Here is a 16,935-nt window from a genome sequence, read left to right as displayed (position 1 = left end):
AGCCCTGCAAAGAGCCAAGTCTTGTTGTCTGTCTCCTTTCAAATGCGAGGCACTTAATGATGCAATACATGTGCGTGTAAATTGTTCGAAGTTCGACTCTTATCCGCAGGCGTCGCTACGCTGCTTTTCTCGACGTTCAAATCTTCAGTAAAAATCCAATATCTGTTCCCCTTCTTGAAAGTTATGCTGTATGCTCCATTGAAACAGGTATTTGCGCTCTTTTCAATCCATGGGTGTTTGTCGTTACTACACTAATCAAGTTATTAACGCTGGCGCGGCGTGGTGATAATATTGTAATTGTAATTGGGCGCGACTGCCATGACTTGCGGCAGTAACGTTAGTCTTGCACCAAGACTGGTTTCACTTGCCGATGCACTGTGCGGGTGACATGCGAGCACAGCCAAATAGCAGAAAACCCGGAAAAAAATCTGGAAAAAATGTTGCATCCTGACTCCACTTTTCTCATCATACATGTCATATATTATCTCTGTAAAAAGTTAGTCATTACAGAAATGATGGAAAAGACACAAATTCTGGACTGAGAAACATTTACCGATGTTGTTGGGAAATAGGCCTAGGCCTACTTTAGAAAATTCTCTTCACTCCCCATAGACTTGGTACACAACTGCTGAAGTGGAGTCAGGATGCAACTTTTTTCCAAAATTCCAAACATACCTCACGCGCTCAAATTACCATGAACAGTTGCTCATGTCTTGCATGTGCACTACCAGTTACCGCTGAAAACTACATTCGGCATGGCGCACAGTCTTTGGCAGTGGGTATGCGCATTAATTATTTTTGAACTTGAGCACATGAGGTATGCTCAGAATTTTTGGGTAAGCCTGCCTGATTCTACAAGACTGGTTTTCTGGCAGGTTGTCTCCTGTGAATATAGTGCCCTCTACTGGTAGAGCTATTTAGCTTGCCAGCGCATGTCGCCATCATGCACGGTGCACCAGCCAAAGCAATAAAACCAGTCTTAGGGCAAGACTATGACAGCGGCTGGCAGTGCAGTCGGTAGACTTAATGTACGTGGATGTGTTCAGGTTAACCCTTTGACGACGGGAACTTTTTTCTGAAAGCCGACTCTGAGAATTCCAGCCTCGCTTGGCCACGAACGCCACCTACCAAACTGCAAATTCTCGGTTTGTGGCCCTGCGTGCTCTGCACGCTTTGAATTACACAGTGAAAAGGCTCATTGTTCGGTGGCATGCGGCTCTACTCACGCTTCCACATTCCCGTTGCCTCTTTTCAAAGTGGGGACTATTGTGAAGCTGGTGATTATGATGCAAATTCGGCCTTTTTGTTTCTTGGCAACATGCAAAGGCCAATCACCATATATACAAGAGCCAAGGTATGCCTCCTCTTACCGTCGTCCGTCGTGAAGGTTTTGAAGAGAGGAAACAAGATTTGAAATAATAATGGAATGATTAAGGATTGGAGAAATTATAACAAAAGAGGAAAGAGTTTCATATAGGCCTAGGCCTGCGGACAACACTTGATCATGTTGATGCCCCTCCCCCGTCATGCCTGGGCACAAACCTACCACTTGTCTTAAAAAAGTCCAAGTATTTTCTAAGTACATGTAAATGCTTCAGAATTTTCTCTGCTAAATTTCACTTTTGGGGATATTCCATCACTTTCTGATGGCTGTTATAACATTTTAAGAAAAAATAAGTGTTGTGCATATCACTGATGGAACTCTTTCCGTAAAAGAATATCGTACATGGCACATAGACGAAGCCCGCCCACGGACATATAAATGCATAGACACCCCCAGATTGCATTCAAAACCACATGAACATTTTGTGATCAGTGAGGATGTGCTCACCATCGCTGCACAAATACTGAATGAGAATAGTTTCAACGCAGGGTGCGCTTGCTTGTTGTACAACACCCTTCCGACCCCCCGCCTGCAGTATTAGCGAGAAGGTATATAGGAACAGATACGAGCCTACCAAAATAAGCAACATTTTCATCATGTTTAAATCTGAGTGAAAATAAAGAAATGGTCAGATAAGTGACTTTAATCATGTACCAGTCCGTGTTCCTGTCAGATTTACTCGGGAGTTTAGGTACCCCTAGAACTAGGGAGTGGTGGAGCACATGACAAACCTCATAGTTAAAATATGAAAGGGCTGTGTAGCACTGTGATTAGAATATTGACAAAAATATATACAAGTGAACTGAACCTGCTGACCAAGGTACTCAGTTACCGAAAGCTTGAGCTCTCATAGCTCTCAGGGTCAGGCAAGGTTGGAGTTAAATAACCTGGAGAGAGTTATGTGTATTGTCCTGCTACTCGTCCAGTTGCACTTTTAATACACGGGCATGGAGACTTCACTTCTGGATTTCATCTTCTAAACACTAATTTACAATGTATGGAACCAGACAAAATTGTTGCAGTAAAGTTTAAGTGATCAAAAATATTGATTGCCCATATTCAGTCGCCATGGCCATACAACAGCAAAAGCTCATCAGGACCACGACTTGGTCAAATATCTGCTGCCTTTTCTTGTTCAGTTTACTGTCAGTGTTTCCAATCCAACAGTTCCAGACTAAATGATGATTGACTCCCACTAATGTTGGATGAGATCTTCCCACTGCTTTTCAAAGTCTGCCGAAAGCCACAATTTGAAGCACTGCAATGACAGCACCACGTCGGCCATGATAGAAAGCTCAGAGGAGGAGCACCCAATCAGGAGGATCCAGGAGGATCACCATCATCTCTGCGACATCTCCATCAAAAAGACGGACAAAGGGCAGCATGCTGCAAAGGTAACCGAGAAGGTTTGCCATTGCTTGTAATAGAATAGTTTCACTGGCGTCACTAGCTCTTTGACAGGGGATCAAACCACTCAACAGTAGCAGATTGACAGACTTTCAACACTGGATAGGGTTAGTTTTGAGACATTTCCTCCCTTTCCTCTTTTTTTTTGGGAGAGTAGGTTGCTGGCCGAGGGTACGTTGTGACCCTCTTGCCTCCCCCATCATGATTCTCTTGAATGGCTAAGTCATTTGAAGCATGACATGGACATTTGTCAAGCTTTTTTTTTTTTTTCAAAAGCCACCATCCCCATTTGACTCTAACTGGCAGGCCTAAAGGAAAGTATAGAGGAGAGGCAATGACGTCATCCGTTTCAGAAGGGGGAGGAAAACCCCAGATAAATGTTTCGGAGAGAAACCTTCAAATTTTGAGATCAACTTTAAACAGATCAGTTAGTATACTGTACCCATGGTAGTAAATTCATGTCCGTGTCTCAGAGGTGTAGGACTGTAGAATGGGGAACTTGGCACTGACTGTTCCCAGTGCTAAATATGGTTAAAGGCTTCTGTTGAAAGTTGGAAAGAAGGAAAGATGTGTTACAAGTAGAGTCAGTATTGTCATTAAACAATACACCAACCTGAAACTTTAATCTGGAAAGTGACAGGCATCGTAAGTTTTTACTGAATTAAAATCAATGAAGTATTCTCAATTTGCGTGATATTTGCATAACTTTATAGCCATGCTTCAGGTCCCAGAGTGGGTTAAGAAAGAATGGGCCTTCTCATTGTGGATTATCCCATCCCAACACAAGTCCCGGTATTTGAACTTTTGAAGTAAGACGCAGCATACAGGCACATACTAGTGAGATTTTCAGGCCAATGTCTTCTTTCATTGTTCCTTCACAGCAAGCTGCAGCATGGAAGGAGGTGATAGTGTCCCTCACAGCAGGAGCAGTGGCTGGTGCCACTGCCAAGACGGCCATCGCGCCCCTGGATCGCACAAAGATTCTATTCCAGAGTAGGTTTTTGCTCAGAAAAAAAGAGAAGAAAGAAGATCGTGACCAATGATGAAGTCATTTTTGGAGTAACTTTTACAGTCAAGAATCTACCGATTGGGGAGGGCACAAGCATCTTTCATATCCTCACTAGATCACACTGGTTTCTCAAACGATTGTCTTTGACAGAGCCTCTTAGGCAAAAACATTGTCACAGAATTCGTAACAGGCAACGGAAGTTAAAATGCAAAGAGTGCATATGAGCTTCCTTAACTGCAACAGGTTAAGTATATGAGACATCTCCTTATGCATATCACGCTGCACATTCTGACGCAAGTATTATGATAGGTGTTGCATTGTGACAAAAAGCATTACCCACCTAACGACTAACAACAAGTTTGATTGATTGCGTTTCACAGCCTCTGATATGCACTTCAGCCCCCGCAAGGCTCTAAACGTCATCCTCAAGGTATACCACAGTGAGGGACTTGTTGCACTATGGCGTGGGAACTCGGCCACAATGGCACGCATAATCCCCTATGCTGCCATTCAGTACGCTTCCCATGAGCAGTATAAGATTTTGCTAAATCCCAGCAAAGCACCGTAAGTAACGATGACCTCCTCTTAAAATTTTCAGTTGCACTGAACGGGTGTAGCTGCCCTACGGCTATCATTACTCATACTTGACTGAAGCTGGCAAGATTGAGTAAAGTAACAAATGTGAAAATAAAACAGAACTTGGAGGAAAACTCTGATTGTTAGGAATCACATCAATGTGTCATTTTGGGACATGTAGTTCCACACATTTAAAAGTCATCAAATTCAGCAATGTGATTGGCATAGCCTCAGACAGGGAGCAATAAAATACAAAACTGTCCCTATCATTCAAAATTACTATCCAAAACAGAAACTTGAGCGATTTGAACTTTTCCCTCAAGCAGACTTTCATGATTCATTCTGTTTTTGTACATTGATTTTCCTTGACACTTTGTGATAACTTATTTACTTGATCTTACACTACACAGTTACAGAACTTCACAGCAACAAAATGCAGACTTTCCTTTTTTTGCTGAATACCGTTCACTCAAGCTGAAGGAATTTGACTAATTTCTCTCATGCGACGAAGGCTCATGAATATATTCCTTAACGTTTTTTATTCTCACAACATTGCTGCAAAAGTGTTGTTTCGTCCTGACACTACATGCAGAGTTTCATAACACGTCAACACTTTTCCCCCTTTCTTGGGTCAGGAGTTTGCAGCCATTCCCAAGATTTCTTGCAGGGTCATTAGCCGGGGTTACCGCATCGACGCTAACATACCCTCTTGACTGCGTTCGGGCCCGCATGGCTGTCACTAACCGCCAAAGGTACCAAACAAATATATTCACGTTCTAGCAAGTTGGTTCAAATCATTTTTTTTCTAGACATTTACTAAGTCACTGTCGTGGTTGCAAAGTAAAAAGATTTGACAGACATTTGAACACCATTTCTGCCGTGCAGTCGTTGCCGATGTGAAACCCAAACTATTTTTGCATATGTTAGTGTTACATACTTGATGTGATTTTTTTTTTTTAAATCTTTTTTTCGTAGTTGACAGAAAATGGAGAAAAAGTCACTTTTTTGGCAATGAGAACAGAGGGAAGCCTTGCGTGGACCTGAAAAAGTCCTCGCAATGTCTTCACTGCCTGCACTTTGTGGACATCTTTTCTGCTCAAATCCACACAAAGAGTACCATTCATGTCCACGCATTTGAACAAAAACTGGTCATGCATCATGTGCACCTCATTTGTTCGTAATAACTTTGGAAATAAAAACCTCATCACCAGTCTTCCTTTTGATTCCTGTTTCATGAGATTTAGTAGATATGTTTTCCAGGAGTAATCAGGTCAGAAAAAAAAAACAAGATCACCGAAAATTCCTTCATTCCTTTTATACCTCACACCTTTCCAGCCACAAGTCCATGGGCAGCATCATTAGCCTGACACTTCGAAAGGAAGGGTTCTTGAGCTTCTACCGAGGTTACCTACCAACAGTATTAGGGGTTATCCCCTATGGAGGGATTAGTTTCTTCATATTTGAGACCTTCAAAAAGAAGCATCGAGGTAAGGACTTGTCAAACTTTACAAAGAACCTGACAATAAACTCCAGGTATTTCTTAAATTGTTGACAATCCGAAAGTTATCCAGCAGAATTTTTTTCCCTTATGTGTATCTAGGCATTCACTTTATTTCTGTCCTGTGTTTTGTGGTACCTATAGAAAACGTGAAGTAGTTAACTTCTAAAAAGTGCTTACCATCCAGAATGGCTCTTACTTTGGTTTGTAATGATTTAAAAAAGCATATGATCAATTTGGGTATTTCAGGCACAAAAGTGTGATAGGTTCGCAGTCTGAAATCGATATCCTACCTTTGGTACTTTTGGAAATTGTTTAAATGGCTATAGGTTTGCCAGTTTAATTTTGCCCATCCTTTTATTTTTCTTAGAGTTGACCGGCAAGTCGCACCCATCGTCACCCCAGAACATGGCGTTCGGAGCCGTGGCAGGCCTCGTGGGCCAGTCAGCCTCCTACCCGCTAGACGTAGTCCGACGACGCATGCAGACTGCCGGGCTCACCAAATACACCTATGACACCATCATCAACACAGCCAGGGACATTTATCACGAGGGGGGCGTAGTGCGAGGACTCTACAAAGGACTGAGCATGAACTGGGTCAAGGGACCCATCGCAGTCGGGATCAGCTTCACCACGTACGAGCTGGCCCGTAGGTTCCTCCAACGAACGGTGCTTCACGATGACGTCGGGTAATGGCACGTACTTGACATGGCATTAGTTAAGCACTCACGTGTGTATAAACAATTTTTTCTTCTAATTGGCTGATTTTCACAGCTGTACCTCAGGGTCTGAATATGCTCACTGGACAGTGGGTAATGATAATTTTGTGTGAAACTCCATCACTGATGTTGCAAGTTTGAAAGACGGATAGATGTTGACTGCTTTGAATGGTGCATATAAAGCTTGTGTCCTGAAGGGATCAGTTGAGCAGTTTAATTTCACGAATTAAGGGCGAGAGAAGATGGAGCACTCAATGGATTTGCTTCAGCAAAATGAAAAGCTCAACGGATCACCGAGGGAGATTAGATTCACCGTATCACAACTTAAAGCAGTCGGTAGTTGATTTATATCTCGTCCCCCTAGGCTATAGTCAAGCCCCATCACAAGTCATTCGGCAGGTTCAGTCACAGGTAACAAGGTGAACAGTGATAAAGGAGTGCTTTTGTGACAGTTCAGTCGCACAGCTTGTGACTTGGTGGCCTGTGTTGGGCTTGCAGGGACTTGTGACTGACCCAACAAGAAACCTACACCAGTCTCAGATTCTACACAGCTTTAGAAACACCATATATCAATTCAGTGTCAATACCTCTATTTTTAATTGGACATTGATTTAAAAAAAAAAGATGCCATGTGATGCAACCTTAGTCATCTTAATGACTGTACTTGTTTATGGGATGTAATAAAATCATTTTAACCATTCTTACTGGAGGGCAAAAAGCCATTTTCACATGAGTTTTCTTGAATTCTCATCAATACTGGATGTTATGGTCCCCTGGTGCTTTACTTTGACTTGAAAAATAGCAGACCACATCATTTTATGCTGCATGTACATTTCCTGAAATACAGGGGAGTCCAGAAAACGTTAACTTCACTGCATTGAGAATGGGAGGGGGATGTACACATGGCCATCTTGCCTGTTTAACTCACAACACGCACGGAGCCCCTGACAAAGCTGTGATCTGGTCATTAACTAGTTAAAGATTCAAGTTGCAAGGAACAGGGGATGAGGAACAAGCAAAGACTGAAAGGACAATCCTTAGAGTTCATCTGACAAGCTTGTATCATAAGGCCAGGTGATTTGTGACGAATCGGTGCTCAATATGTGACGATTTGCATTATAAAGTTGATGACAACTTTGTCCATGGGTGACTTGTTCTCTCGGGATGTTCTTTTTCACATCGGAATCTAGTTGAGCAGAGAGGTGGCACTTTTTTATTCATTTTAGTACAGCTTTTACCACTGCCCCTTGAAGCTACCTTTTTCTTACACTAAAGCCTAATCCAACAGCTTGCATTTTTAGACATGTATCTCTGATTTACCTCTAGCAACAATGCTAGTCACAATCTGATGAATGCTTATAAAGAAGATTCTAACCAGTCTGCTAATTTCGAAGGAAGGGCAAGTGTGTAGTTCACATGAATTCCCCCCCAAAAATCAGAGCATATTTGGGTTTTAATGCACAATGTAATAAATAGAATTGACAGAAATGAAACCAAAAAATACAACATAGCATGCGAATAAGCCATCACTAACTGACCACTTAATGAACAATTACTTAAAACGAATGGCATAGACCTTCAACTTTGGATTGGTTCAAAATTACTCTCTTATCTGAAAAACGAATTTGAATTATGCCCGAATTCTAATATTAAGCACAGCTTTCACGGCAGGGTGCAAATTTCCTTTTGGCCAGAAATATCTATAAAAGAAATCGTAGGATTGGGCGGAAAATCAGTATTAAGCAAATGATGTACAAAGATGGGAGTATAATTAGATGCTTGGAAGAAATTCTATTTGCAATATTGCTGATGTTGATCACAAGACGAGTATTACCCTTGCAGAGAAATAAAAATGATCGAACTTGGTGGGGGTTTAACAATAGTTTTTAACATTTGTTGTTAATGGAAGGCAGTGTGGTTTTGTTTAAATTGTGACGTCCCTTCCTTTCGCAGTGGAGTTTCGGGAGTGGCAGAAATCGCCTTGTATATCTTCCCATGATAATCTTCAAGATTTCTTTAAAAGCTAAATTAAAATTTGACTGCAAAGACCAGGGCGTCCAGAGGAACCTAGACGCAGACTAAATACACCGACACACCGGGCAGGTGTTCAATTGGTGCACTGATGGTACGGGTTCCGGTGTAGCGTGAATTCCAGCCCCTCTGAAATGCAGCCTAGAATGACTGCCGCAGCCCAGGAAATGGGGGGGGCGCTGGAAGTAAGAAAAAAGATTTCATGGATACGAAGGCCCTGTAGAACCATCAAGTATACATTTTCAAAAAGTGAAGTGTATTTTTCCGATTTCATTTTTACGAGATGTGATTAAAAATATTGTTTTATTTTTTTTAAATACATGCAGTCGTTTTTACGAGATATCTTTTTCCTGCAGAAGCGTATCACCACCAGCTTTAAATAACTTGAAATCGTGTAGACGACTTCTTGAAAACACTTTTCCTATTTAACGAGATAGTCGTTTAAACGAGATAAGTCGTTGAAACGATACAAGTCGTTTCAACGTTGGCAGTGATATGCTTCTGTGTGGAAAAATAGATCTCGTAAAAAAGAATTGGAAAATAATTATCTTGTAAAACCGAGCGCTGGAAAAAAATCCAGTGACAACGAATTTAGGGGGGGTGATATCCTGTAAAACCCAACACTTCACTTAGTATCGAAACTGTACGGTTCATGGCAGTGGGCTTTCGTACAATGACGTCCAAACTTCGTCTAAAACGGCTTGATATCCTTCAGTAAATCTTTGGCTTTCGGAGTAAGCTTGTTTTCCTGTGCGATGTACATGTACATTTACGGACTGTACGGTGCGAGGACATTTCGGTCTTCATGCATGGTAATTATAGCCTGGAAGATCTGTTGATCCGTTGATCATTTCGCGAGTGTTCACTGTTTTGCGTAAAAGTTGTTTCATTTTTAGGGCTTCAGTGTCTGAAAGCATTACAGTAGCCTTTTGCTTTAGAACAAAGTGCTGTTCGCGGAAAGGTAATGGAATGGTATATTTTCACCGAATGCGAAGCCTATAGGCTTTAGTCAAGTCGCGCGTGGCACACCGTGTTCTTACATTTATCACAAAAAGCGCGTGGTGGTTTGTGTTACCCTGTAGCATCTGGGATGCAACCTGCGCCTTGACTTGTAGGCTATGCAAATCAGGCGCGTAGCCCCAGGCTCGGTGGTCCCGTTACACATTTTTCTCCGGTTTTTACCCGAAAGATTGATTGAGTTTTCCTGGGTGAGGATTTTACCGTGCTGTGATGCATGCTTCGGCCGAATGTTTTCCTTATAAGTTATCCTCAATCGCAAGACAACAAACATTGCCGTTTCTGCCTTTCTCGTATTAGATTTACATCCGTAGCCATTTGATTTGGACCTGTTATCTGGATGTTGCATGGGGCATTTACTTGGTATATAAAGAAAACTGTGAATTAATTACCAAGTGTCTTTGGAATGAAATGAAATAAAATTAGGTGAAAAAATGTTTTGTAACTACATATAGCATATCTTGAGGTGAGAGTTTGTTGTAGATGTCGTTCGAACTCTGGGCTTACATGTATTTGATTTTATTCAAGACGATAAGGGTGGATCCAAAACCAAGTGGAAGGGAGCCAAAATTTTGGCCTTTCTGGGACTGAGACAAAATTTTGGTGATTTTTAGCCTCTTTCCTCAAAAATAATCTTGGAATTTTTTTTTAAACAAACACTTGAAGGGGCGGGCATGGCCCCGGTTGACCACCGCTGGATCAGCCAAGACGACAGCCCGCTGTTTTGTCGTTGTTTGTTTGGTTTTTTTTTTTTTTTGACAAATTAACCCCGCATGGGAGATGTACAATGTAATTTACATCTAAATTGGCTGTGGCTCTGTTGTTTATTGGTCACCAAGGAAGTATCATGGTCCCATCGGGATGAGGTGATTATTTCTGTTTGAAAGCACAGGGCCTAAATCCTTGACTTAAAGAGCAGAGGTTTTGGATACTGATTCGAGAACCTACCAAGGAAAATAACATGCATACAGGTCCAAGATTCAATACTGCTCGGACAAATCAGGCAGACCCTGGAAAACTACCGGCACACATGGGAGATTCGTTGTGTATTATATCGCGCCGACCCTGAAGGCATGGGCGAAAATCTCGGGGGATGGGGTGTGTTCCCAATTTCCAGCAAAGATTTACGCCTCTGCCTGAAGGTGTTTCCAGTTGTGTCTGTGTAATCATTTGGACGCCAATGTTGTGAACATCGGACACACTGTTCTCGCTAAACGCCCATTTTTTTTGAGACAGGTTAGCAAAAAATAGACTGATGGATTAAGCCTCGCTCCATTCATTAATTGAACTCTGATTCAACCGATCGATTCCATGGGCTGCGCGCGTTCCTTTACTAGCAATTTAGAACGCGCAGGGCACATTGGGAACGTACCCATGGGAATGAGGTTGGCTCTGACCAATCCACAGACACAATTATAAACATTATCTTCAGATAAACTTGAATTCTCGGTTCTGATTGGTCGATCCATGACAACAAACAGTATGTGATATAACCATATTGCAAGGTTCATATCAAACCCTGCGCAATGCGATGTTCTAACTTTGCACACTGTGCTATTTTAACGCTAAAAGCAAACGCACATCTGCATGGTTGTAAGCCTAAATTCAAAAGTGGCGTGTTTGCCCGTGCTGATCGTCATATGTGTTCAACACATTTAACTTGGCATTTAAGTTTCAGTGTCCAGTTTCAGTGTCGATCAAACTTACAGTTAACCACGCCCATAATGCCCCTGACTCTCCTAGGAAAAAAATACTCTCCCAGCCTCTAGTCTGTCCACAGCAAATTGGAGTGACTATTCCTTAGTTTACAGAGTTTTTGTGCGCCCCCGAAAAATATTCATAAATAGACACCTGCCTAGTCCCCACTGAGTACTAGCCTCCTATCTCATGGCCACTTGCGTCATCACATTCTCTCCTCAATCCCGCCACAACTTATGCTAATGAGGCAAAATACTGGCTTCTGATCGGTCAATTGGGTTAAAAGGGGCAAGGCTTTTACCTACACTGACCTGGAGCACTACTTACAATTTTTCATGATTTTGTTTATCAGAATTAGGGGCTTTGAAAGGTATCCATCTTGTCTTTTTATCCAGAACAGGTTTTTCCACAGGGAAACTCCTTTGTGCATACCCTGTGGAACAAAAACATTGGCCTGCAAAATGGCGGCCATGCAAACCCTCTACACTAGATGTCCAACAGCTGTTCCGGTACAGAAGTAAAGATCACATTATACATAATTACATAGAGAAGGACCAACTCTGTTAATTATCAGGAACAAACACAAGCACTGCAATCTCCGGTATAACATTAGATAACGAGGATTCTACACGTGGTCCCTCGAGATTTACAGTACATATTGAGAGCGTATTATTTGTTCTTTGCGTTCAAGCTTTAGGTCATGATGAAACTCGATGACTTTTCACATGGGCAAATTACGTTAATTTCTGCACATTTCATTTCCAGGTGCAGCTTGCGTATTGCCACCACGAGCTTACGAATTAAAACCTGAATCACGAAGAAAGATTACTCTGCTGGGGCTTACCAAGGAAAATAATCCCGCTTTCGTCAATATTTTTATATAGTTTTTAATTCTGTTTTGAGTTAGTGTATTGACTGTCCATGTGATGATTTTTCTTCTTGGATTCACATTTTGTGGAACTTTGTACGACTTTTATATAATGGTTGAGAACTATTTTTGCAAGCTGTTTTGAAAAATCCACTTATTTCAGCACTTGAATTTTTTTTGCTTCCCTAGCAAATGAGGACGGTGTTGCTGTAATGTTATTCTGTGAAAACACTGTTGAGTTTAAAGATATCCTGTTCAAGTTGTGCATCCTAAACTGACTAGATTGATGAGCAAAGTTGCTTATTGATTAATTGCTTAGAGAATTGACAAAGGTCAGGGAATTGTTACTCGAACGAGGGGTATCAAGATATGCACAGATGGGTGAGGCCACGAAGCTCTGTTGTCTGAAACAATTTATAAGATCAAAGTATTTAAACAAAAAAGAGAGTGGCTTAATAAAAACGACACTGAACAAAGTACATGTAAGTGAGACCAAGAAATCAGTGCCATTAGAAGTCCGTACTTTTTACTGCACATGCGCGAACCTCGTGCGCTATAAATGCAAACGTTTTGTCTGTTCCCTGGTGGACCAATTAACCACGAAGTTACCTGTCTGATGCTTCACAAAATATCCCGTGTCTGTTCCACCACAAGGCCTCTCAACAACAGCGCCAAGACGGAAGCACATCGACTACACAAGTCATCATGGTAAAGTAATTCCCCTTTTTGTACTTCATTTTTTTATTATTTTTTTTTTTAGGAAAACAGGGTGTTTCTGCAAGTTAGCCGTAAATTCGTTGTTAGGTTAATGAATTATGGTCCATTAATATACCGGGATTACAAATATCATTTTTAAAGCTTGGGATACGGTGATAACGCTATACACGCTATCACCGGCCTGGGATGTAGCCTATATAGGTTCAGTATACAGTTATTAAACAGTGCAAGTTTTGGAAAAAAGGGAAGAGTTGGTTTTCCTCTGTTCAAAGCCCTCCCCCATAAACATAATAAAATAATAATAATTTTAATCGGTAAGAAATGTTGGACAAGAAAATGCAACCATAGCACAGTTATTCATAGTTTTGGTGGGACTTTAATTCGCGAACTCGATGAAAGAAAATGTATTTTGCCGTCCATTGCAAGGAGCATCGTGTGTATAATACACCAAGCATACCCAGCGGCGGATCCGGAACCAAATTTTCGGCGGCGGGTATTGGGGAGAGCAAAATGTTGCTGTTTTTAAAGGTAACCTTTAATGGCCTTATTGGCGATCGAGGCTACAGTTTGGTGTTGTTTACACACTTTGAAAGGAAGGGAAAGCTGCATTTCTTTCATTAATAGAAAAATGTGTTCTTTTGGGGATGGGGTGTGGCCGCTGTTGCCCTCTGGATCTGCCCTTCATATCAGTCTATACTGATATTGTTGTCAATCTATTCCGTGATATTGGGTCATATGAATAAAACACAGCATTTGCTTTTACATGTGCTACCATTTTTAAAGCATTTACTCGTGTTTGCATAAGTAATAACGAAGCAAATGCTTTTACTTCAGTGCAACTGCTAAAAAGTAAAAGTATTTACTTTTTACTCTTTAAGCTTGTGCTTGACATGCATAATGTCAACAAGGTGGTTTATAGAACAGCAGTTGCTTCGTTTTGAGTAAGTTCTACAGCATTGGAGTATTTACCTGACTTTTTCAAGACTGGGTCAGGGCAAGCTTGAAAATGAGGAGTATTTACTAATGTTCAAAATGGCAGCGTTCATGAATGCCATTCGAAAGGAAACGCTGTATGCCTTTCGGAGGGGATTTCAAGAAACCAGATGAAGGCAGTTGTACCTATTTGAGTGTGGCAAAGCAATATTCTTCAAGGTTTTTGCGATCAAAATTACTGCCATTATGCTCATCTGCCATGCCGAAGTCTCAAGATACGGCGCTTCAGTTGCACTGTGTGTGTCTGTACATGTACGTACGTGTAGATGTTCGTGCAAATAATGGAAGCCCTATTGTGCAAAGCCATTCGGCAGTGCAGTCAGCCACAAGCATAAGGCATTTGCTAATATTTATACAAGTGGATGCTGAATAGTAAAAGAAACATTTTATTCGTACAAGCATTTGCTTATTCTTAATGGTTTTACTTCTGAGTAAATGCTTTTGCTGTTTGCTCGAACTTAAGGGCATTTGGTAGTTTTTATTCATACGATCCATTGTCAGTCGATGTCCTTCTTGAATTCGATAATTCCTTCCAACAAACCAGCAGCAAGTGAAGACGTGCAGTAGATAATGAATAAAAAAAGCAGATTTTAAGATTTAATTGTGCTTGTATGCAAGGAATACATAATGAACTATATTGAAATGGTTTCTATCTAATCATCGGTGCATTCTGGTTAGGATTCCCCTGGGAAATCACCCTACTTAGCAAAGTAAATGAAATGTCATCCACGATGTACTCAAAGAAAACGTATAATTAATATAGGAGACGTATACTTTTGATGATGTTGTCGTAAAAAGGCCTATTTACAATTATGCGCGGTATACGATAACGGAAAGCGGTAGCAGACTTAAAGTTAACACTGGAGCAAAACCCATTGGGTACATATCAACAATATTCCACAATGACGTAACTGCTAGATCGTGACGTAATACCCAGCGATAACGATGATTGTCATTTTTTTAAGTGCCGCTTTTTCATCAAAAGTGCTTCTACACAGTGTCCTTTAAGAATGTTGCACGCGAAGCCAGAAACTGTATAGCCCTGAAGAGCTAGCTCCGCACGCCTTCAAATTTCAACTCTCCCGCAGTATAGCTTTAAAAATATGTTCAATAGCTGAGGCACACCTCTCATAAAGCAATGTTTGAGATTTTAAAAAAGGCTTGTTTCCATCTCATTATGTGATTGTCTGGGGGAAATCAAACTTGCGTTGCGTAAAAGAGCACAAAAATACGACAACATAGTCATTTCATAGCATGGGCGTAACCCCTGGGGGATGGGGTACTTATCTCCTCCCGCACTTTCTGATCGGGGAGATGGGCTTTTGAATCATTTCCCCTTTCCCCTACTTTTTCGTGATGAAAAAAATAAGGCGAATTGTGGAGAATTTTTGGATTTACAAACAACAGAAAAATGTATTCATTGATACTCAAAGAGGGAGAATAGTTTTTAAGAATTCATGCATAATACGCCTTTTGATTCGAGGTTCAGCAGTACCATACAAGCGGCTGTCAATTTCATTTAAAAACACGCGCTCTTTTGTTCCTACTCGGAGCCGATACTTACTTTCCAAGGCCGGTCAAGTCATCCCCCACATCACGGTACAACCCCCCCCGTTCCCAGCCCGAATTTACGCCACTGTTTCACAGCAATTCGTTTCATCGTGTCTTGTCTTTATAGATATCGCAACTAAATTGTGATTTTTTGTGACGATTTTTGGATTACCGTTCATTTTCGTCTCCGCTTTTAATGCTGATATCGTTTGGAATGAGGACTGTAGTATTTTGCATTTATTTGCATTTATAATTGGCCCCACTTAGGCTTTCTGATAGCTCGTGCAGACGTATGATGTCCAAAGATTATGAATACAAACTCGCTGCCTTCTTTATTCATGTGAGGCAAATAATACGATAATTATGTTCATTTGTTAATCTTTTAATTTGGATAAGAGCACCAATTTGCTTTAAAACTGAATTAGAAATCAGGGGCCAATCCAGGATTGGGGGGGTCGTACAAGGAGGGGTAATACACGTAGTTTTCGCCGTTGATCTTCACAGTACACGCAAAACTAAATAGACCCTACATGGTTTATGGTTTAAGGGGGTCTATATACACCTTCAGAAGAAACACAAATCGGCAATGAGCAGCGGGGGGGGGGCGACCCCATCCCCCCTGGATTTGTGCCTGGAAATTCTTCTGTACCCTACCCCGAATGCGGCCAATCTTAACTGGCAAAATGACTCAGACGAGGAACGAAACCATGGCAACAAACGTGACAACCGAGTTGTAACAAGTCACCACATGTTATGCTTTGAGTTGAGTGGAGTCATTTAACGTAATGACTCAAGTCGAGTCGATAGGTAAGAACTAGTCGAGTCGAGTCAAGTATTTTGGTCGAATCAATTCGAGTCGAATTTCAACATAATTTTAAAAAGACTGGTTCCCGTTCCCTACATAATCCCCGGACACCTTATTATTGTTATTTTTCTTAGTTAATAATTATTGGGATAGTATGGTGTTCTAAAGCGGACAGGCAAACGTCGTGTGAGTTTGAATGTCGTGTTTGTGAGTTGGAACGTCGTGCTTTTGAGGTTGAACGTCGTGTTTGTGAGTGGTCAGGGCCAATTTCACGAAGCTGCTTAGCACAAAAATTGGCTCAGCACAGTACTATCGTCCTGAAAAACAGGTTACCAGCCAAAAATCCGGGCATTTCTATGATAAGCGAACATCAGCTGAACACCATCTCAGGCAGTATACAACACATGGACATTTTGGTTGTTAACCCTGTTTTTTATCAAGGGAAACAAATCATGCTAATGATTCATGAAATTGCCCCTGACCCCTCACAAACACGACGATCAAATTCAAAAACACGACTTTCAAACTCACATTCACCATAACGCGGCGTTCAAACTTCACACACGACATTTGCCTGTCCGCTTTAGAACCGCAGGACGGGGGACCTGTAAAGCTGGTTCGCAGATAATAGAAGTGAAACTCGATTTTATTATCTGGATTGG

General features: G+C 41.3%; 1 protein-coding gene across 1 annotated transcript; it reads left to right on the top strand.

Annotated features, from left to right (window-relative positions):
• The first annotated feature begins 49 nt into the window (after positions 1-49).
• Positions 50-10,091, top strand: slc25a42 (solute carrier family 25 member 42). Its single transcript, XM_022244124.2, has 7 exons — positions 50-207; positions 2,552-2,778; positions 3,673-3,784; positions 4,181-4,364; positions 5,012-5,128; positions 5,712-5,863; positions 6,245-10,091. Exons 2-7 carry the CDS (start codon positions 2,590-2,592, stop codon positions 6,565-6,567), a joined length of 1,077 nt encoding a protein of 358 aa, XP_022099816.1. The 5' UTR covers positions 50-207; positions 2,552-2,589; the 3' UTR covers positions 6,568-10,091.
• Positions 10,092-16,935: the final 6,844 nt, after the last annotated feature.

The sequence above is a fragment of the Acanthaster planci genome, linkage group LG08 (assembly GCF_054643075.1).
Source record: "Acanthaster planci isolate LZ-2023a linkage group LG08, COTS_SCS, whole genome shotgun sequence".
In the NCBI taxonomy this organism is placed as follows: domain Eukaryota; kingdom Metazoa; phylum Echinodermata; class Asteroidea; order Valvatida; family Acanthasteridae; genus Acanthaster; species Acanthaster planci.
This window is presented reverse-complemented; position numbering and strand designations above follow the sequence as displayed.

Coding starts and splice junctions, on each gene's coding strand:
- slc25a42 (XM_022244124.2), top strand. CDS start 2,590: ATGAGATCTTCCCACTGCTTTTCAAAGTCTGCCGAAAGCCACAATTTG. Junction 2,779..3,672: donor AAGGGCAGCATGCTGCAAAG/GTAACCGAGAAG, acceptor GTTCCTTCACAG/CAAGCTGCAGCATGGAAGGA. Junction 3,785..4,180: donor CACAAAGATTCTATTCCAGA/GTAGGTTTTTGC, acceptor TGCGTTTCACAG/CCTCTGATATGCACTTCAGC.